Source organism: Clarias gariepinus, chromosome 1 (assembly GCF_024256425.1).
Source record: "Clarias gariepinus isolate MV-2021 ecotype Netherlands chromosome 1, CGAR_prim_01v2, whole genome shotgun sequence".
In the NCBI taxonomy this organism is placed as follows: domain Eukaryota; kingdom Metazoa; phylum Chordata; class Actinopteri; order Siluriformes; family Clariidae; genus Clarias; species Clarias gariepinus.
In genome coordinates this window covers 45,709,435-45,733,460 of record NC_071100.1, presented here as the reverse complement: position 1 = coordinate 45,733,460, position 24,026 = coordinate 45,709,435, and the positions used below count along the sequence as shown (strand labels likewise).

The window sequence follows — 24,026 nt, the reverse complement described above, 5'->3', positions numbered from 1 at the left end:
ATGAGTTTTTTTTCCCCATAACATACTCTACGTGGCCAATGTGGAGGGACTTTTTAAACACACGTTTACCAATACGTTGTCAACCCATCTCTTTTATAGAGTTAAAAAAATATACACCAATCAACCATAACATTACCACCACATAACACATAACACATTAACCTTGATTATCAATTATATAACTATATAACAAACCGGTGATAGGATCGTTGGCACCCAAGGCTCACTCATGCATGTGGTGTCCATAAGCCTGTCCGCCCAGTCTGTGCCAACAGAAAAGACACCACCAACCGGCCCCCCAAATTCCCCTGATCCCAATACAATTAAGCTCCAGTGCCAACTATCAGTGCCAACATCCTGGTGCTGAACACCACGGGACACCCCCTAGAGGTCTTTTGGAGGCATACCTCAAGGAGCCAAGGAGAACCCAAAACCTAGGTTGTTATGATGTTAATGTTTTTAATGTTATGTCTATTAATCATTTTTATATTGTCCTATTATCTTAAAATTCATTATGCTACATATTGCACAATTAGTTTTCACTTGTTAGTATTGCTTGAGAATAATATCACTGCAGTGACCTGTATGCATGTCACTGGAGTTTACTGATTTTAGTCAATTTCCCAGCCTGTCTCTGGGCATAATATATCTTTTGATCTTAATTTCTAAATCCTATTTTATTTTATGCAAAGGTACAGCACTGCAAGAGTACAGCAATGTTATATAAGCAAACTAACATAAACTCACATTTACACCAATTTGCATGGGGGCCGTCCTTAGCATGTAAACCTAATAATAAACAGATTGCAAGAAAACTGTACAGTTGTTGGCATGGTGGCCCTTTTTGTAAGGACACTTTTATGGAAGGAGTTTTTTATAACAGAGTAAGCAGGGTTCCCACCACATACACAAACATATCACCAAAGTTTGATCCTGTGCTCGGGATCGACTCTATATAGAGTTTCACATGTTTTTCCCTGTTCCCACCTCTCAAAAACATACAGAGAGGTGGACCAGATAGATAAAATTTCCCCTCGGGTGTATTTCAGCTTTGATGTCCAGCGTTTCCAGGATACCCAACGGATCCAGCACACTCCTGACCAGGCCTTATGATTGATTATTTCCGTTTAACATCACATCCTGTCATGTTTTAGTCATCAAATGATTTTCTTAAATTCTATCCACTGGTTGTCTTCCCCTGAGAAAAGAATTCTCACATGAGTGCAGATCAAGCTAGGTTAATAAAAGACTCTCCCATCCTCCCGAATCTCTCAGCCACCAAAACACCATCAACTGAGTCGCATCATCGAGTATCACATCTGTGATCTTGTGGCCTTTTGTCATTTTGATCAAGCAATATCAAGATGAAAGAGGTGGCTAGAACAGTCCACAAAGGTCCCTTTTTCCTTTATACACACACATCGGATCATATTTATTTTGTTAGGCTAAAGCAAGGGGTATTTCATGTGTTTCTTATATTGTATTTAAGTTGTTAAGGTAAAGGTAGAAAACCTATGCTTTAACATTCTGGAAGGAGTTTTCACTGTTAGAATTATTTTAATTTGATAAAGTCTTCAGGGCATCACTTTCTGATTTCCGGTTTCTCATTACGGTGACAATTTGTCTTATTAACTTCAAAAGAAGCAAGTAATGGCACCTTTATGAAAAATATCACATGTATTTCACATGTGATTATGGAATAACATAACATCATGTCGTGAAAAATATTGGCCATTTGAAATCACATTTAAAATGTTGTACATACTGTAGGGAAGTGAAAAGAAATGTTCAATAACCAATAATATAATAAAAAATTTATAATTTGGGTGGGGGGGGGGGGTAAAATGATTATGGGTGTAAATATCACATACAAAATTTTCATACATGCAAATAAATAAAATGTGTGAATATTACATATGTAAATTAGTCAATCGTGTAAAACCACATGTAAAAGTGAATGAATCGTTGTTACAATCCCATCTGAAGAAAATAGGTCGTGCAAAAATCAGATGTAAAAATAAATGAATTATGTTTGAAAATCGCATGTAAAAGTAAATGAAACATATTTAAAAATCATATATGTAAAATAAATTTTATTGTGTTAGACTTTAATATTAAAGTAAATGAGTAGTGTGTAAAAATCACACCTAAAAGTAAATGAATGGTTTTGAAATCACATGTAAATTTAAATTAATCACGGGTAAATTTCACATGTAAAAGTTAAAGAAGTATGTGTAGAAATTATATAAAGTAAAGAAACATATTAATCATAAAAATGAATTAATTGTAAATGTAAGGAATATTGTAAAAAAATAAAAAACAAATGAATTGTAAAAATATCACATTAGAAATTAATTATTTATTTGTAAACATCACATGAACTTGTTAATAAATCATGTAAAGCTCATGTCTAAAGGTAAATAAATAATGTAAAATTTATATGTAAAAAAAATTGCATAAATGTAAATATTACATAGAAAAAAATAAGTAATTATAGAAAAAATAAATTGAAAGTAGATGTTGCGAGCAAGAAAAAAATAAATGTGTGCAAAAAAACACTGGGGAAAATTAATCGTGTAAAATCATATGTGAAATTAAATAGATGTTGTAAAAATAATATGTGGATTAAAAACATTAATTATATTATTAACAATATTGCGCTATCTAAAACGTGTTGTGAATGATTGAAAGATTTTGTCCAAATATCATATAAAAATGTATTTAATTAATAAAACACAAATAAAAACACAAGCAGCATAAATCAATATGTTTTTGAAAATTAAAATGTCTTATGTGAAAATATGTATTTATTTAAAAAATAAACATTTAAAAAGAAATTGACCATTGGAAAACACTCCATGCTTTTCGTATTGTAAGTGATAAGGGAAACCAATTAGTTTCCAACTAGTTTCCATTAAGTATGCCATACATGGAGGAAAAACTGCCAAGTTAATATCACAAACCATAATATGTGAGGCTTTGTAATTACTGTGAGGTGAACATTTTAAGATCCATCCTTTTCCCTACATTCAGGAATTTTATGAATTTTGCATACTACTGACAGTCTAATACGTTTTTCCGCATGGAAGGCATGAGTGCACGCATAAGAACGAAGTTCCCAGCAAATTAACTACAAATTAGAAACACCCCTATTGTTGTGGGGGTGGCTCCAGTTCGTGACACACTTCTATAGGATGTTCATTAGACTTTGGTATTTGCCCTTTTTGCTCGTCCTCTCACGTCTCTCTCTTTCTTTCTCTCTCTCTGTCTTCCTTTTCTCCATAGGCTGAAACATGCCATGTGCTAATCTTATCAATTTTCTCAGTTGTTATGAAAACCTAGGGATTTTTTTTTCTTTCGCATCGGGGTTGCAGGGTCAAGGCTGAGAATATGACTCTTTTATTAGCTTGTCCTCTTCTATCTGTTTAATCAAATTCGACTTCAAATTCAAATTTATTTTACATAAGGAGGTGAATAAAGATAAACATAAAGATAGTTATTTCTGTGATGCCCTAATGCTGAATGCATAATATATTAACCTGGTTATTGAAGTTATCTCATTGATGTGCGTGGTACATCGTCCATTTCTCATTTCCGTCCCTTCCAACTTCCATTCTATTTTGTCTTTTAAAAAGAAAACAGTGGCCAGGTTATGCTGCGTGTTTAGAGTAAGTATGTGACCTAGGTGACCTATGACCGTTCAACTGAGACTGAGTGTTTATTCGGATGTCCGTAAAGGACGGATGGGGAAAACATTAGCCAGAGATGAAGACAGACATCCCACAGCTCCCTCATCACTCATTTTTCTTTCCATGACAATTAATCACAATGTAATTGTTGATTTTTACCGTTAACGCCGTAACCTCCATAACCACACGAACACTCTATTTGTTCCAAATGTAGATCCTGATTAATATGCATCACGATAATAAACAGAGATGCTAAGCTGGTGATTATTTATAATAAACTGTGATTATCAGGGAGCTTAGATGATATAAAATCAAATCAATTACAACGCATCTGTTGAAAATCTAACAGCTTTTATTATTTTTTACTCGAGGAAAAAGTTCTTCCATCTACACAGTAGATGTTTGAGTGGCACTGAGGGTTCAGTTACATGTGAATTAAGATGAATGAAGCCAAGTAACCCAACTCTTCAGGTTCCTCTCGGCTCTGTTGACTTACCCTTTTCCCGTGGTTCAACCTGTATTTATTTGGATTCAGGTTAAATGCCATTTTAGGCATCATTTTTCATTTTCCTTTTATCCGCCAATGATTCTGCATTCATGTGCCACAGCTGGGGATGAATAGGTGAGTAAGGAGACACTAAAAAGGCAGTTAAACTGAATCCAACGTGACCCTTAAAATGGCTGGCGGTCTGGATAGAGACAAGGTAATAGCAGGCAGCTACGTCTGGATGACGTGAAGTCAGGAGGAGGCTGGTAAATAATGGAGAGTTGCTGCTTCTCCATATTGCACTTTTCCTCACATTTTGAAACTCACAAAGACCCCAGCATGAATTCAGCAATAAGCCGCCTCGGTGTGTGCTTTCAACCAGTGCATGGCTTTACCGCAATGCTGTTGGCATCTAGTATAAAGTCTATAACAGAAATACCGTGCATACCACTGCTTTCATAACAACAATGATGGGTGAACTGAATGTTGATGTGCTCTCGCTTTTATGTAACTCACCAAATTCAGTGCTCTGCCCATAGCTCACTGTTTCTCCAGTTCACTGCTGTTTCTAATTGATGAGGCACACATCTCCTAGCTTGGTGCTCTAGGATTGGCTACTATTGCAGAGCTCCAGTGACCTGACCAGTTGAAATCCATATGGCATAGCAATATAACTAGTCAACGTGCAGAGCAGAAAACTTATATAACGATCAAGATCTACTGTAATGTACTTATACTATATGGACAAAAGTATTTTATATACTTCAACATGGAGTTCCACTCTGCTTGGAAAGCTCTCCACAAGATTTTGGAGTGTTTCTGTAGGAATTCCTGCCAATTCTTTCTGTAGTGCATTTATGAGGTCAGGCACTGATGTTGGACAAGAAGGTCTGGCTCACAATCTCCATTCCAGTTCATCCCAAAGATGCTCAATGAAGTTGAGATCAGGGCTCTGTGTTAGGGCCAGTCGAGCTCTTCCACACTCCTCAAACCATTTCTTTATGGACTTTGCTTTGTGCCCCAATTGTTGCCACAAAGGTGGAAGCATAGCATTGTCCAAGATGTCTTGTTGTATCTTGATGTATGCTGAAGCATTAAGATTGCCCTTGACTGGGGATAAGGGGTCTGATTGAATCACCTGAACTCAATAATTAACAGATACTTATAGTATGTTCATAAAGTGTATATGCAAGCCAATTTTGATTTATGACAGAATTAAAAAAAAAAATGAATTATCCCTTTAAGACTCCTTCCATTAAGGTTGAATAAACATCTTCTTACAGAAGAATTCACAAGGTCAACAACTTTTTCTTATTATTAAACTTACATTATATGGAACATTTTCTATACTGGTATGCTTCCCTGTGACCTGTCCCTTAGTATAGAAATAACCATTTATTAATATATTAATATAATATTATTAATAATTATATAATTAATTATTGATTAATTTAATATATATAAATAAATAAATAACGTAAAACAGTGATGTATCCTACAGATGAGCTTTTGCCAGAGCTGCAGTTTTGGTCTTACAAACAAAGCAAGACAAAAAGACAGAGGCTCCAACACTTTTAGCACAACCCTGGCATCCCAGCATAGTGGAAAGTGAATCTGAGCCTCTTGCCTGCCAGCCAGCCAGCCAGGTAACTGGAGACTGTAGGTCTGAATATTTTAAAGAGAGGGGGGGGAAGAGAGAGGAAGAAAGAATGAGAGGAAGAAAAACACATTCACTACCCTTTGAATGTGCTCCTGTGTGTATTGCGGTGGAGTTGATATCAAAAAGCTTGGCATAACACATAAAGACACAACAACCTAATAGCCAGGTGCTATCAAGCCGCCATGGCCCCGCAGCACTGACTGGTTCAAGAGAAATGGAACGCGATTGTCCACTGCAAGCCAAACTGAATAGAATAGAAAATGAAGAGAGGAGACAAATAAACCGCTGAAAGCCAGAAGAGCAATCACATGAGGCATCAAGCTCCCCCCGTGGGGTGTGACCATGATGTATTTAACTACCAAATTGCATGTGTGTTTGTACTGATAGTAGTCACATGGTGTTGGTCGGCTTCCTGTGTGGTTGGGGTCAGATAGAAACCAACGACCCGATGTGAGGCTCCGGGGTGACGGAGGGTCATCTGTGTGTATGCGGGGAGGGGAACCAATCTGATTAAGCCCTGACCCCTGACCTGTCCAAGACCCCAATTCAGCTTCATGAGTTTTGGATTTCAGCAGGGAGGGATTAGGGAGGGGAAGCAAGAGAGACACGCCAGAGTAAGAATTATAGTAGGTACTTAGTTATTCTGATGGAAATCAGAAGTTATCTGTTATCTATATAAATAAATAAAAAAAGGTTTTGTCTGTACATAGATCAGATAAATGATTCAAATTCAAATTTTATTTGTAACGTACACAATCATACACAGTACGATATGCAGTGAAATGCTTTTTTCGACTACCAGTGACCATAAAATAAAAGCTTATACATAAGAAATAATTATAAATAAAAGGAAATACGGTAGAAATAAAATTAACTGGTAAAATATACTGTACAAGTAAAAATAAAGATATATTGCAGAAAAATTAAATTAACTAGTAAAAATAAATTATACTGTGCTAAGTAAAATAAAATAAAATAAAAATAAAAAATATACTGTACAAATAAGAACAAAATATATATAATATAGAAATATGAAAGAAAAAAATAGAAATTTGTCCATATAAGTAATGTAAAAATGGCTGAGGTGTGCAAATATGCATAAAAGCAATGATATCTTTACAGTTCATAGATGGACAATTTCTGTCTGTATATCTGTATGTCTATCTGTGTGTTTGTCCAGACAACTGTTTGGAATTCAATGAAACTTTGCTAGTACTGAAGTCTAACTTTTATTTATAAGTGAAATTAAAATATTGAGTAAATGCCAACATGTTATGAACAGTTATGTAGCAAATTCAATAATCTGATTTTAATTAAGCTACAAAGAAGTTACAGGGAGTGTATTTGTGTGATGATAAAAGAAGCGTAAACAAGGTCTAAGATACTCCACCTTACATTTTTTTTATCTATTTGTATTAATAAGTAAGACAGGCAGATATTCAACCTGTAATAATAATAATATCACTGATTACATTAAAGCTCATCAGATTATTTTTAGCTTTAACGTTTTAACTATTTCTAGAAAACGTAAAAAAAAATCTATCTGTGCAATAGTGTTACAGTGTTATTTAAAGCACCAAATATTTTGAAACAGTACAGCTTTAACCAACATCCAGATGCTCGTTATTGTGCCATATTAGCATTCCAAAATGATGCAAATTAGTATTCAGTCATTAGGCATATCTACAGTATTTAAACTCTTTTCAGACTGTTGGGTAGGAGTCGAGTGAAAAAAAAAACAGCTAATGTGCTAATGTAGCTAATTATGCTAATGAATTACAGCTCGAGTGTTGGGTTGATGCTAATTACACATTATTAGTCTATTTAGAAAAAGTCTATAACAAATGGATGTTGTATTTAAGATGCATTAAACGGCTATACTATACAAAATATTATATTATACAGTTTTGAGTTGCTTTGACATTCAGAGCTGAGAATATTTTGCCACATCAATCCCAGACATTTATTCTCTGCTTCTAACAGATACAGACAGATGAGAAGGTAAAGGGAACAAAACAACAATGTATAAACTGTGTTAGTGCCAACATGAACCACCAGAACAGCTTCAAAACAGCTTGGCACGGATTCTACAAGTCACTGGAACTGGAACATCAAACGATATTACATCAGCTGGTACTTGGATGAAGAGCGCTGTCTCACACTTTGCCTAAAATCTCCCATAGGTGTTAAACCGAGCTGAATTCTGGGAAGGTCTTGAAGATCCATCGTTGGCATCGTTGTTAAAATGTGCAGGGGAAAAAAAGGGTTGGAAAATAATATTACAAAATAAAGAAGACACTAATATGTTGTAATGTTTTAGAAAGTGTTAACTTTACACAAAATACGAGGGGTGTTCTAGTCAAACTGGGACTTGTGATCACTAATTTTGTCATTAATAAAGGAATAAATTGAGATTTGTAAATTGCCATTCCACAATTGTAGATTGACATTTACAAAAGACTTCAAGCACAGTATGGTGATGAGACTCTTAGCCGCAGCAAAGCACCTTTGAATGGTGCAAATGTATTAAATAAGGCTGACTCGCTATGCGAGTGGAACACCTGATCCTTGAAAACGAACGGATAACTTGCCGCCAACTTGTCTGTATACACAATCGTTCATGAACACCACTTGGAAATCAGTCCTGATCGATATTCAAGCCATTTACACATGTTTGGGCCATTGATGGAGATCCGGGGAGGCCAGCGTGGATCAGGTCCGATCATGGCTCTCTACCTTGATGATATCCAAGCATTAATGACAGACTGGGATAAGTCCATCAGTGTAGCAGGGTATTCTGTTATGTTATTCTGGACAATTTAATATGACTTGAACGTCCCTCATAGAAATGCCTGATATGACAAGCTGTAAAACGTTTTTTCGCTCGGATGAGAAAGCAAGTCCAGACGTTAAAGTGTTGTTGCTGAGTGTTTCTGCCCGACGCTGCGCTGTAATTGGCTGCCAGTGCCAGTTCCAACGTGATGTCATCTGTTTGCTTGAGGTCAAGTTTGTATTTGTGGTGTCTGTGAGTGGGGAGAGTGTTTGTAATGTCTCTTTCTCTCGAGTCGTTTTCGGGAAGCTGTGGTAGAGCTGAGTCGAGAGTGACTGTTTTGAAGTGTCGCCTGCAGCGTCTGCACGTGTTTGTATTTGTTCGCTGTTCAAAGGTGTCCTCCAGGCTTTGCTTTCGCCCTTTCTGCTCCTTTTATGCGAGCGTTTGCGTATTGTTTGCCTAGTGATTGTTTTGTCTCCTTTCTGTTTCCTCCGTTTCCAGTCAGGTGTGTGTGTGTGTGTGTGTGTCTATAGAGATGCAGATGTACAAAGAAACTTGGTTGAGATGTATGCGTGCGAGTGTTTATATGTGTGTGTGTGTGTGAGTGTGAGTGTGAATGCAGCTTTCTTGGTTTTAGCTTTCTCTTCTGTGTGTGATGCAGCATGCCCCTGCTAGTTCCCCTCCCCCTCGTCTCCAGGGCTCACTGTATGGATTATTCCATCCCCACACAGACACACATAAAAAGAGGAGTGTCTTTGTGTCGGATAATCCACTCAACAATGAACGTAAAAGAAAAACTGGCATTAAAATTATATTTAAAATTTATATTTCAACACCAGTTCAGACATTTACCGCAATGTTCGTTTTGCACTATATTTTCTTAATCTACTTTACGCATAGCTTTCAAGTATAACGAAACAAAGACCTATTTATATACAGTATGTGTAGTGTTTGTGTGCGTACCAATTCGTGTGTTTTCAACGTCAAATTTCAACGAATTACTGAGATTTTTAACCTATTTTGTTTTTTTTTCTTTTATTTTGCTTTTTAGATCTCGACTTTGAAAGGAAGTTTCAAAACACACCCAGTTTCGCTTTTACTCTAATGAGCTGCAATGTAGGAGCGTCTCGTCTCACCCTGACACAAGAAGACCGCAAACTCTACACCACCTACGTTACCGTTTGGTGTGAGAAAACATGTAACGCATGAGCAATACATAAACCAGACTGCGAGGAAAACAAATTTGTCACCCTTCCTCTCGCTTCCTGACCTGCCTGTCCATCCTCGCTTCTGTTCTACGTGCACCATCTGTGCTGGCTATCTGACGTTGGCCAGATGAGCACCACCCACCCCTCTCTTCTCTCTATACCTTTGCGCTCCTCCTCCCTCCTCCCCCTCATCCATCCATCCATCCATCTATCCATCCCCCAGCCCCATCCCTTCATTCGGGACAATTGGCTGACTTTATTCGTGACACGTGCTTTGCCAGAAGGTCTCGCCGTGCCCCGAACCCCCTACCCGATCCTCCTTTTGGATTGCTTCGAAGACCTTATCTTTGAGAGTGTATGGGTTGCGGAGGACTCCTTTTGTCCCTCGGATTAACCCGACCTCCCTCCCTCCCTCCTCCCCCCTGTTTTTTCTCTCTCTCTCCCCACCACATGCTGTTCCCCTAAAGTGTTAAAACGCCTTCAAGCAGAAAACGAGGGGGCAATTCACAGCCTGGTTGGTCAAGAAACGATAAACAGAAAGGGTTTTTTTTTTTTTTTGGTTTTCCCCCTCTCAACTCCAATATCATACCTTAACGTTTTTTTTTTAATTATTATTATTTAGGGAAATAATTTGAGCAAGGTCAAATGAAATATTTAACAGCTTCCTGTCAACTTAACAGAGTAGGCCTGGAAACGATTCATTTTCCCGACCACGCCACTTGATCTTTTTGTAGCTTTATGATGTGAAAAACCATCCCGACTTCCTCCTAGTGTGACAGTTAGCAGCTTGTCTACTGAAGCCGAGTTATTTCTAGAACCGCAACGGCCAGCTCGCACATTTCGAAAGGACGTGATAGCGTTTTAATGCGTCTGCGGGTGGAAATGCGTGCGTGCGCGTGGTTTTACATCCTTTCTTTCGTGCCAGGCGGTCTGAAAAGGGTGATTGAGTTTGCTCATAAAGTTACCGAAAGAGGATCAGATACTCCTGGTAGAGAGGAGCGAAAAAGCAGAGCGGCTCTGTTTCACTCTCCGGGTGTTGTTGGAGGAGAGGAAATGGACAGGAAGCACATGTCATTCTGTAAGTCTGATTGTACTCATACACACTCGACCGGTGTGTTTTAAGGATGTAATGAGTAGGGGGTATCAAAGAGAGACATAAAGCACAAGGGGCGGCTTCTAGTTTCGTTGCGTTTTTTTTATTTTTCCTTCATTTTTTTTTTTAGACCACTTACCTGTATCTTCACAAACGTTACTCAGTTTAAATTGGGTGCTTGGACGTTCTCGTATGTTTTATAGATATTCTAAGAAATTTTAATAGAGATGGTTGCTCTAAAAAAAAATGTAAAGACATGGAAAGGTGCGCCTTCGAAGTCATGAGTACCGAATTAGAGAAGCAGCGTGTGTGTTCTTGTCCTGTTCCTTGTGGATCTTTCGGGCTTTCTGATTGGCCGAGGAAGGCAGAATGTGAGATTTGGGGGTGGAGCAAGAGGCGTACACTCTCTCTCTCTCTCTCTCTCTGTCTCTCTGTCTCTCTCATTCTCTCTCTCCTCCTGTCCCTTCACTCCCTGTCTCTACTTGACAAGAACACAGGATTGCTTTTCACCATGAGGCAGCTCTTGCACTGCTGCCTCCTACAAAGTCTACCATTCCTCCTTCTCCCTCTCTCTTCATCCGTGGGCTGACTGAACAAGAGGAGGAGAGGAGTTGGACTTTTCCGAGCCTTGAACGGGACAGATCAGCCCCAAGGAGGGGGGGGGTTGTAGAAGAGCAGAAGGGGTGGGAGGGTGACATCTCAGGGGAGAAGCTTCTTTTCTGTTGCCTCAGGAGAAAGAAAGAAAGAAAGACAAGAAAGGGAGAGGCAGCGTGCTCTTTTCAATGCAGTGGAGACTTGGGTTTCCTTTCATTCGTCTGGCTTTTGTTTCTCCATTCCCAGTTGTCCTGAGTGAGGGGACAAAAGTGAACTACAGAGGACAGGACTTCTAGAACCGTAAGCACCGTGTGTGTGTGTGTATGTATATGTGTTGTAAGATGAAATCCAGGAAATTGAACATGCATGATATTTGTTTTGTTTTTGTTTTCAGTGTGTGTATGTGGGTGGGAGTTCAGGAGATACAAATGATTCCTCTTCACACCTTCTCACGTCTTGATCTCTCTCGTCTTTCCATTTCCTCTCATGAAACCAGAGCTTCAAAGCTTCCACTAGGAATTTCTTTCCTCAACATCCTCTCAGTGTGTTTTAACCTTAGGAGTGGGGAATGCTCATACAGTAGGACAGAACGTTTGGCCGAGAAGAATGAACGGCTGATGGAGCCACCAGGTGTGTGTGTGTGTGTGTGTGTGTGAGCCGTTTTCTCAGCTGCTTTGGCTTGATAAGATAAAGTGATTAGAGGAAGAGTGCAAGACCCAGGGCTTTTCTTATCGCCTCTCAGTGCGTCACTCACCGTCTGTCGAGTCTGTCTCCTGTCCCAGTGTGGGAGTGTGTGTGTGTGTGTGTGTTGTTCAAAAAATTTGAGTTTTTTTTTTTTGTGTGTGTGTGTGTGGAAAAGGACCTCTGGATTGAGATTTGAATGCTCCTTATTGTGTCCTTGGCTTGTGTGTGTGTGTGTGTGAGGGTATGTTCGCTCAGCTCTGTGTGTGATTGTGGCTGCCAGTTGCTAGCAGAGGAATGTGTTTGGATTAGAGAAGAGTTGTTGAAGTAGTGAAGCTAACTCCAGATGGTAGTTGACTATGTGCGCTTGTGCAGGTTTAGCTGGGACAAGCACACTTTTGCATATGCGCCTGTTTAGGTATGTGTGTGTGTGTGTGTGTGTGTGTGTGTGTGTGTGTGAGAGAGAGAGAGAGAGAGAGCCCAGGAGGTGGAAAACACTGCATTTCTGGATGGAAAACACACCTATATGTGTGTGTTTACTGGACTGAGACAGAGGACGAAGCCCTTTGGGATCCAGTCTATTATTTGTGTCAAACTATTTCAGAGTCTTTTAGGCTGAATTATAACGTCGTTGGTGGTGTGTGTTTTGTGGACAGAAAGCAGTCCAGCCGATTTGCCATGTAATACAGGCCGTTTGTGTGTGTGTGGTTGGACTCCTGTAGTTGTCAGACTGCCTAGCGTTCAATCTCTACCTCTCACACACTCCCCCCTGACACACTGTAATGTCTCTATACCACGACAGTCACCACATGGCTGAGCGTTTCCTGAACTCAGATATGTACACGATCATCACATTCATACCACAGCCATGGGAAACTCTCCAGGTGTTGATTAAAAAGCGTATCAATACACAAAAAAAAATCTTTCCTCATTTCTTAACCAAACCTGCCCTCGTCTCTCGGTGAAATCCCAATTTTTTTATTTTTTTTTAAAACTAATATTTATCAGGAATAGTGATGTACCTGGTGACTTTTTCTGTTTTTTTCATTTAAGGTCATCGACCTCTCTCTCACTTAGTTGAATCCACTTTGAACGATGGTTGTGTAACCTGCAAAGCTGTCGGACACAAGAATTAAAGTGATTCCAGAGTTGATCCCCGTGTCCCCTGTAGTTGGCTAAGGCTTTTTTTTTTCGAGTTGAAGCGGAGGCTGATGTGCAACTTCTCAGATAACTCGACACTGACGTTGAATAAGAGCTGCTCCATGACTCTATTCACTCATTTTGTTAAATGATCCATTAGAGCGACGAGGGAATGAGTCAACAGAGACGTAGCAGAAATCATTGCAATCTCTTGATGTTTGGAAAAAAAAATAAAAAAATGAAGGACGGTAATAAGTCATAAGTGGAAATCTATAAAATTATAAAATGCCTTCATGCGTACAGTACATTAGTTGACTGCTGACGCCATTTTTGTTTTTATTGCTGGCTATTTAGTTAAAGCTTATATTTGTGCATCCACCTATCGTCTTTAAAGGTCTCATATATTATTATTTCTTTATCAAGTTAACACAAGTCTCAGAGCTTCCCTGCATTAATAATGCTCCATCTTAAATAATCCTCAGTTTTTTTTTTTCTTAATTCAAAATCGCTCCCCCATCCTGAGCCACTCCCCTGCAAAGGACTGCAGAGCTAAGCATCAAGCCAGGGAAGGGGGATTTTCTTATATGAGGTCACATTGGCAGGAACACTTAATCGACTTGTTGGAACCCAAAGGCGATTCTATACCTCATTTCCACTACGCTGGTGCCAGGTGCCGGTTCCGGTGCTCGGCCGGTGCTGGACCACCGAGAACCGGCCCGCATTTACACTAGACAGGAGCTCAGCTGGAGCTGCATGATAATACATCACAGGCCATGCCCACTAAACAGAAACGACCATGGCCGAAGTCAGTTAACTGGTTATTCTTGGTTATTCAGTATCCAAAAGCAGTTTATTCGACGTGTTATAACTTTCTTCAGTTTTTTTAGCGTATACACTATTTGGTCAGTTGTTCGTGTGAAGCCTGCGACTATTAGGTCTTCTCTTATTTCCTCATACACTTTTTTGTTTTCTTAATGCACTTTCCAATTTCTGCTGAATCTCGGCGAATGTCCAAAATGCAGAAAAAACGCTTTTGTTTCGTCCGCGCTCCACATTAACGGACTTTGGGTCTCCGCCATTTTTTTTAACACTCCCTATAACTCCGCCCACTGCTCGTGACGTCACGGGTTCTTGCGACTAGACTAGCAGAGTTTAGGTGCTTATTTTTGGGCACCAATTTTTTTCTGTGGAAAAGCGCGGCACTGGTTCCAAAATTGGGAACCGGCACGGGAACCAGAGCAGTGGAAAAGGGGTACTAGAGACTTTTAGAACCCTGGGCAAAAACGTTTAAGGGCCTATTCGTCACCTTTGGTCCTACTTGCCTGGGGTCCCAAGAAGTTGCCCGCCTCTCCTGTTGATATCCACATGAGTATTCGGACTAAACTCTGCCTTAACGACAAAAAGTAGAGATTTTTCGTGTTCAAACATACGCTGGTGATCAGATTTAATTTCAATTTGGTCTAAAATTATTATTTTTTTAATTCCATAATAAGTCCCCTTAGTATCTTTAGTTTAGTCCCAATCCTCATGACATTGTGTTTGTATAGAAATGCTTTTACTTTCACTCTTAGACATAGCTATGGTTTTTATATATTTATATTTTATAAATAGAGTATGGAGTATCATGAGAAGATGGTAAAATGTTAGCTTTATCAACAAGTAGAAGCTGTGAACCATGAGAAGAGTTTTAATGGTTACATTTGAATTCCTAATTCATGGGAATTACACCGTCATCTACAACGTTTTTATGTGCTCCACAGATTTTATTGAGCTTTCCTGGTCAAAAAACAACAAAATCTATGGTGGGCACGGTCAGTGGAGGAGAACGTTTGCTTGTGAACTGTTGATGCGTGTAATCCAATTTCGCACCTCTAGATTTGTGTTTGTCGTGGCCGAACTTCATTTCCCCCTACCCGTGTTTGGATGCGACGAGGACTGACGGCCGTCTCCAGCTTCCGCCATCCGATCGGCATCTCACCCAGTCTGCGCACGTCACACATTTTAAACACTGCGCCTCTCTGTGAATCTTCTCTCGTTTTTAATAACCTGAGATTGTAAGAGTGACTGTGCCTGGCTGGCCTCTTGTGCTGCTTCCGGAACATTCTAAGTGGGAAAAAAAACAAAAAAACACCACCACCTGGCAGAACAGATGCCTGCTACTGGGATGGTGCATATTGGTCACACAGCGTCTGTATGTGTATGTGTGTGGTGGCAACAGTTTGTCTCGGTGCGTTTAATTAGGGGAGAATGGTCAAAAGGACGGCAGGTGTCGAGAAATGAGAGTACGCCGGTCCGTAAGACTGGGGAGGAAGAACGGCCTGTCCTGAAAGGGAAGGGTGTGAGACAGCAAGAGAGAAGAGGCGATAGCGATAGAGACACTGAGATCTTCAAATCAAATAAAGTGGAAACTAAACACCAGATGGTGAGTTTATGTTCGCCGCCCTTTAACCTCCTCCAACAGCTTGAGGTGAGAACCACCATGATGTGCCAAGTACAGGTGTAAGACAATGCCACTACCATGTGATCTTTTCTAACGAATGAAGCTGGATAGTGAGATGCCTACTCATCTCATCCCATCTCATCTAGGAACCTTTGTGTCCAACTAGTGGTCGTAGGGGCCAATGGTTAACATTCACACATGATACAGACTGGGTAGTTACTTAAGTATGTTACTGAGCTTCTTCTCTGAGCAACCAATGCATTTAGGGTATGTTATCATGTAACGTAAAATGTATTAGTATTCAGTTACATCCCTCATGCATACACACAGTATAGAGTATACTCTACTTTCTCTCATTTCTTCGCTCTCTATTATGTCAGCACACAAAGAGCATAAATTCATTGTGAAGTCCTTCCAAACATTACATTTAGGTAGTGTCAGAGCCTTGTTATTCTCCTGATTTAACCTGCGTTTGACCTTTCTTGGTTTGTTTTTCGGATTATCCCCCGGCCTCGTTTGCCAAGTAAGGCCTGGTAACAGACGTTGCTCTGGATTGTAATTTCATTTCGTATGTTTGCTTTTGGGATTAAAAGCATGGACTCTAAATGTCAGAGTCTAATTACAAGGAAATAATTAGAGGAGCTAATAGCTAGTCTTTGAGCTGCAATATAGGGAAAATCGTTTACATGATGCCCATGAAAATAAAATAAATCAAATAAAATAAAAAGTGTGTCATATAAGAGGGAAAAAAAGGTATAAAACAAGAGAAAGAATTTAAACATTAGAGAAGAGCAATAGTCATGTATAAAATGAGCTAAACAGCTTTTTCCCATGCTCACTTTTATCCTTATTAATAAAAACTAGACTTGAAAAGGATGCAGAAACACTTCAGTACTCGACTCGTAATTTGCGCTGTCGTATTCTTAGTGACTTAATTAATAGGATTTTGGAATTTCGCCTTCTCAGAGAAGAAAAAAACGTAGCATTTTATATAACAGGGGTTGTCCTGTGTCTTCTTGTGCTTCTCATTTGCATGGACTAATCTCGCGGCTTTGTGTTAGACAATTCAGGGCTGCATCCCAAACCACATAATGCACTTAAGTAATACAGCTTAATAGCAATGACAACAATGGTGTATTGACCAACTAATTACTACGGTAGTATGTGGTTCGAGGAGATAATTAAATGCTGATGTTTCCTTTCTTATACAGAAGCATTATAAGAAACTTCATTATGCACAAAGATGTGACTGGAACAGTTACTTAGGCTTAACCACATGAAAGAACAAAGCCTCAGTGTGATCTCAGTCCGTACTGCTGTGTTGGCTCTCATTCTCACAGCATGCTGCTCTGCAGGCCAACATGTGTACCAGAGACGAGGCAGTGCATCTATGAGGCAGATTGACACGAACTAGCACATTAACTCTGGCTTGCACTCTAAAACAAAGCTTGGAGTATAAAACTCAGCTCTTTGCCTATTTTTTTATTGCCTAGGTGAATTATGTATGTATTTTATTACATAATTTGTGTCTTTTGGCTCCCCAAGCCATCAAGTACATTAGACATAAGTTGATAGGGTTAGCAAGCTAGCTAACACACCGATCAATAAACAAGTTTTACACAGAGATTGCGGAGTTGCCCAGGATGACTCACTCTTGCTTGATATGATTTATGTATAAAAATACACACAATTTACACAAATACATCACATTAGTCTTTAGATATCAAGAGTTCTTCCAAACTGAGTAACGTAGAAGTACTGGTTAAAACCGTGTTAACAAATTTGATGGAACATGCTTGATGCTTTCCATCCTTTATCTGGTTACCAAATTTTTAAGTGTCAAAATGCTGTGACAACATTACAGATGTTATTATTAAGCAATTTTTGAAAGTTACAATTACTTTGTTGAAATGGCATTGGATGAACATTGACTACATGATGTTGGAATAAAGTCAAACAAGTGACAAGACAGCATAATGTTGCAGATATGGCATTTATCACACAGCGGAAACACATCCATGAAATTCTATTCTGTGAAATTAAATTTAATTCTACTGTCCTGCTGATAGTAGGATTTTCCCCCTTTTATATGCGTAGCAACTAATGGTTCCTGTTAGGTTCCTACTTATGATGGTGCTCCGACAAGCACCAAAGACCAAGTTCTCAAGTTTTCATTGAGGTTTCAGTATAAGGTTCCAACTACACCATGCATGAAACCTTCATGGACAGTCTACAATGTGAGGGTATGCAAGACCCTGCAAGATCGCATGTCTTGAACAGTATAAGGTTTCCTCCATTTGGTATGTACCAATGGACTGGTCGAAATGTCCCAAAGAAAATAGAAACCATTTGGTTTCACTGATTCTAAAACAGTAGCATTAAAGTATTTGTAAAATGGTTTTCTTATCGTGACAGCAGATCCAGTGATGATGAGATCTTCCCTGCCATTGTCCCTCTTGGTGAGTAAGTCAGTTAGGTGAGAAACATGTCTATTGATTTCTGATTAGCAGATTGCTCAACACAATCACCCTCACCACGGTACCACCAAGTGTATAGCTTTGACACCGGATATTGGGTATTCTTGCAGGCCAACGCAGGCTGGTAGAATAGATATACTTTTTCAGCCCTTATATAATCAGTGTAACCACAGAACCGATCCACATGAAATTATTAGCGACTTCTATTAGTATACCACTGAAAGCATCTTCAATACTTGCAGTTTAGTACCAAAACCCCAAGACTGTAAATAAGTAAACCAACCCTGGAAGTTGATAGAGGAGACCACCACTAAGAAACCTTGCTCACATATGGGTTTCTTCCAGCAGTATCATTAAAGTCCACACCTGCCCCCAACACCACTTGTTCACACTCCTGCCGTCTGACAAATGGAACAAGATTTTGAGATCATGATAAGCCAGTAAGATGTGTGAAAATTACATTTCAACAGCATCGCTTGCAACATTTTCTAATAGGAAAGACTTTGCAACACAGTTAGTTTGGATCACTACTAATACATTTTCCTAATTGCATCTCTTTTCCTTGCACTGCGTACCTATTATCCTAGGGATTTCAACAGCGGATCATTTGATCCAAAAGATCTGGCACAGGATTTATGCCACATGCTCTTCCTGTCGCAACCCTCCCATTTCCTAACCAGCTTTGGGACTGGCAGTGCATGCAGTGGCTGGGTTATGTAGGGCAGAAGGTTAAGGGTCTTGCCCAAGGATCCAACAGTGGCAAGCCGGCGGTGGTGGCTCTCATCCCCTGACCATCTGCTCAACCACGCTAAGCGACCACTGCCCCCTTCTTAATGCTTTTTTCCTAATATTCTTCTTTTTTTAAAAAAATATTAATTCCAGCTCTGTTTGTAGATCATTCTGTAGCACTGTTCTCAATAAAATTAGGTTTTGTTAATTACTTGCAGTGATGTGAATCTGTTTATCACATGGTGATAAGGACAAGAACAATTATATCCATCACCAGTGCTGCCTTAAAAGACTGAAGGGATTAAATCAATTCTCAGCAGATATCTTTATCAATTATCAAACAAGGCCATTGCTCTAAACCAGCTGATTATATTATTATTTGTATTCACTAACATTCAGAACTATGACTGTGAATCAATAGGTTCCGCCGGTAGTATTTTTTTTTTAGAAAGAAAATAGCGGTTTGGCCAAAACAAAAAAACCTAATGTGGCACAATAAGTGCTCGTCTGTTTTGCTAACTTTGTGTGCGGCTCTGTCTTTTGCGGTTGGGTAGTTAAGGACCATATTCACGGTACATTAAGACATAGTTATTACTGTCATAACATCAGTATGTTCTGCCTCATTAACCCCAATGTGCAAATTTATAACTGATGTCATTTTATGTTTTACCGCCTCTGGATGACTTCAGTCATTAGATCTTGCAATGTGACTTAGTCACTTGGTTAGAATTTGTCAGAACTCTTCTCTGAGGAGTATTTCTCTGACTCAATAAAGTAGCAAAACATTATTGATGCATAATGATTAGCTGTGTCCTAATGGCAAGGTCAGAATAGCTGAATGCTTCAAACCTGCTGCATAGTTCTATGTCCATTTGGCACTAGACTTTAGTGAAAAAAATCGATCAAGTAAAAAAAAAAAGAAAAGTTTTTTTTAGCCAGTTTTCCGTCTCCTTTTCTTCCTTTCTTTTCTTTTATGACAGCAATTCAAGCACCCATTTACGAGCCTTTTAACTATACCTCAGCACTCATCTACTAACTTAGCGATTATATCAGGATTGAGTTAACAATTTGTCGAATTAGTGAATACTTAATAAATTATGCACACTGCCTACGTTTACATCGCTAATTACTTTAATTTTGTAATCAAATCTGGTTTTAAAGTATGTTTGTGTTCTATTCAGACAGAAATTCCTTTCTGCTTGTTGCACTGCTACACCGAGATCGTATTGTGCAAGCTAGCAAATAGCCTTCAGCTGCTTCCTTTGTCAAAGGTATTTGCATGCTAGTTAGCGTTTTAAAGATTAGGAGTAAAGCTGTCGTTAATTAGCCATAGCTAATCTTGTTTTCTCTTTGAAAGGGGTACTAGCTTTTCTAGTCACTCTTCCTGCTTGAGGTAAATTTAAAAGTTTTGTACTTAATATGAGAAACAAATTATACAACATGATTTGTTTGGATAATTGGATGTACAGTACTAACAACTTAACTTTTAACCTGTTTTTTTTTAACCTGCAAATCTGTTCATTTGATTAAAGGGACCTAGAGTGTATCCTGTGTTGGTTGTTTACCCTGTTAGTCAGACAATCCAAACCCCATCCACTTTTCCGTCTTTTGTGACCTCATTTGTCTTCGCTTTACTGCTGGTAATGTTTACCCAGGTTTCCTGACTGGACGTCTGGTCGCTCTTCTTCCTATCATCCGTTATATTCTCTTCCTCTCTTAGTGACCTCGGCGGGAGTGTTTGGGTGACTATGTAATTCTTGTTCGAGACAAACTTGCTTCCACAAGGCCGGGAATCTTTTGCCTCCAATAGGAAAACGTTGTGTGTTAGCCTGTATTATGCCTACATTTGAATCATGACTTACAGTATTTTCTATTTTCCAGGAACTGTTTGATCATAGTCTGGCTAACCGGGCACGTTGACGTAATATTTGTCCAATTTTTTGTCTTTTTGTGTGGAACATGGTGTCACACTGGTTTTATATGCGGGAACCACATTTCCAGGCACGGACAGGAACATTTGACATCATTTGTTTAAAAATTAAAAGTGGCCAATACTTTCATTTTGTTTACTGAGTTAAATGGTATAATTAGGGCTATATTTACGTTCTAGCAAAGCACTAATTAGTCGGTGGACAGTCCTCACAATGATAGTAATACAGAAATTTGTGTGTGTTTGTGTGTGTGTTTGCCAGCTGGTTCCTTCTTCTGGTTCTTGTTGCTTCCAACGGGAAGCATCTACTCATTCCTGGAAAAAGAAAGTGCGTCACTCACTGTAGGAGGACCTGCATGCTAGCGCTTCATACTGCTCTGTAGACTTTGTAGCGCACATTCATAAGTACCTCCATCCTACGTCATCCCTCTTTCTCTCTTCTTTGATTTCAACCTGACCATTAAATTGAGACCAAAATGCTTTTGCGGCCAGCAGAGGCACTTGCACTTAGCACTAAAGATTTAAATTCAGCCATGCTACCTGATCCTCACTAGATTTAATTAATTGGCCACATTAGCATTTGATGAAGCATGCCTTTAAGGTGGAAACAGCTTTGTGACTTTTTTCCTTGATGCAAACTGAGACTATTCTCTAGCTAATGCATGCATATACCTCTAAAGCCATCAAAAGTAGTGGGGTGGGGGTGTGTGTAAATTACTTATTACCTGCTTTGTTGTCTCCCTGCTTTGTTTTTTGTATGCTACAGCTCTTCTGAAAAGAGCCTCATTAGATATGAATTGGCAACATTTACATCATGTTCTACTGCAATATTCTATTCTAGAGTGCTGCTTCATGAAACAGTAAAAGACAACTGTATTTTCCTAGTCTTTTACTGTTATTTACAGTGAACTCAAAATATATTTTTTATACCATGTACTGCTTGATCATAGTGTTGAATGATCGATTCTAACTTGCCAGAAGGGCTGGAATAATTTTCTCTGGAAATAACAGTAATAATATTAGTGCATTCTAATTATCTCTGTAATCTTTTTTGTGTGAAAGCTTATACTGGGATGCGAACAAGGTGTACATACCATATACAGTATACTGTAGGTGCATTATCATTAAAATATTTATTTTAGAAGAATTTTTTAACAAGCACTGAAATATGTAGTAAACTTTTTTATAACATTTAAAGCAGCTGTAAACAAGTGTAATGTATCCTTATGCTTTAAGAATTCATAAGGATGTAATGTTATTGCAAAATTATCAGTGTCCGGGTGGTAAAACTTTGTCAAACCACATCAAAGCATGCCACAGCTGATTATTTTGCTATAACAACATGCTTGATTATCTCTTATTACTTTCTTATTATAACTTTGAAGATGTGTCCCTATATGCTATTCATGCCATTTCTAAAGTCTCGCCTGTGTTCCATCTTAGGGCTTGTGTCAAGCTATCATCTGCTGCCCAGATTCGTTGGACACCAGCCTGACACTCTGCGCTTTGATGAGGTAACAGTCAACCAATTTGCCCAACATCCCTCTGAGGAACCATGGGCCAGAAGATTTCAGGAAGCATCAAGTCAGTGGATGTGAGGGGTGAGCCCTCCTACCGGCCCTTACGGAGAGAACTCCGAGGTCCGGATTTCTTCAAGCCAGCAAGGCTTGACCTTCTCCTGGATATGCCATCGGCATCCCTTGAGCATCAGCTGCAGCATGCCTGGAACCCAGATGACCGCTCTCTCAATATCTTCATCAAAGAAGAAGATAAGCTGACTTTCCACCGCCATCCGGTGGCCCAGAGCACGGACTGCATCCGAGGACGAGTGGGCTATACACGTGGTCTCCATGTTTGGCGCATCCATTGGCCCGCCAGGCAACGTGGCACCCATGCCGTAGTGGGTGTGTCCACATCAGAGGCCCCGCTCCATTCAGTGGGATACACCTCTCTGGTAGGTAGTGACAGTGAGTCCTGGGGCTGGGACCTGGGCCGCAACAAGCTCTACCACAACAGCAAAAACCGACCAGCTTCATCGGCACCTACATATCCTAGCTTCCTTGAGCCTGAGGAAGCCTTTGTCCTCCCTGACACCCTAGTGGTGGTTCTGGATATGGATGAGGGAACGCTTAGTTTTATGGTAGATGGACAGTACCTTGGAGTGGCCTTCAGAGGACTAAAGGGAAAGAAGCTGTATCCCATCGTTAGTGCTGTATGGGGACACTGTGAGATCACCATGCGCTACATCAATGGCTTGGATCGTAAGTCTTTACATTTTCAAGTATTTTTCATTCTAATGACATATACATATTTTTGTTTGCCCAATATAACACCAGGGCAAAAAATAATCTTTTATCTGGAAATAACAGTAATAATATTAGTGCATTCTGATTATCTATGTGATCTATTTTTGTGTGAAAGCTTATAGTGGGACGTGCACAAGGGGTACATAAGTATAATGTAGATCTTAGGAAAAAACTAAATAATCAGAAATGTAGCCTAGTCACTGATTTTAGGTTTTGGAGAGTAAAACTTGATCACAGTCTAATGAACTTGTGATATTTTTATATAATCTGAGAAACTTGTTCCTTGATTTCTAACATAGATTTTTAAGTCGATTTGTTTATGGGCAGTTTGTTTTTACCTCCAAAAAATATCCCAAGATGTGGACTGGCAACCTTTTATAAATTACCAGTTATGTTGTGTTTCCGTCTTGCGCCCAGTGTGGCCCAGTGAGCGCCCTGTAACTACTGTGACCCTACCTAAATGAAAATGTATGTTAATTAATGATCGACTCATACTTGGGTTTACTTTTAGAACAGCTGCCATCTAGATGTACTTGGCCTATAATGTGCACACACCTGATGTGTGTGCTGAAACACGCTAATCTAGGTGTGCCAGATGGGAACCATCTGTGTGCAGTTCACCGTTTTTTTTTTTTGCCTAAGGGTGGCTTCTAGAAGCTGTTAGATAACCGAACATCAAGCTTCTCTAATCCATAGAGCAAACACTTATTTTAAACCATTTGCCTTGTGATAGTTTATTAGTGAATGCGGTCGAGCAGGCAATCTATTTGATGCTACATTGAAGGCTTTCTAACAAACGGATTAACTCTGGGATTAATTGCA

At 39.3% G+C, this 24,026-nt stretch overlaps 1 protein-coding gene across 2 annotated transcripts in view; it reads left to right on the top strand.

The window, feature by feature from the left end:
- The first annotated feature begins 11,376 nt into the window (after positions 1-11,376).
- Positions 11,377-24,026, top strand: part of spsb4a (splA/ryanodine receptor domain and SOCS box containing 4a) — a 33,650-nt gene continuing 21,000 nt past the window's right edge. Inside the window, exons 1-2 of one of the 2 annotated variants that reach the window (XM_053506771.1) lie at positions 11,377-11,801; positions 22,342-23,159. In XM_053506771.1, coding sequence (XP_053362746.1) covers positions 22,454-23,159 — 706 coding nt within the window. In that variant the 5' untranslated portion in view covers positions 11,377-11,801; positions 22,342-22,453. Of the gene's footprint in view, positions 11,813-22,341; positions 23,160-24,026 lie in introns of both variants that reach the window. The other variant, XM_053506851.1, reaches the window with a different exon arrangement.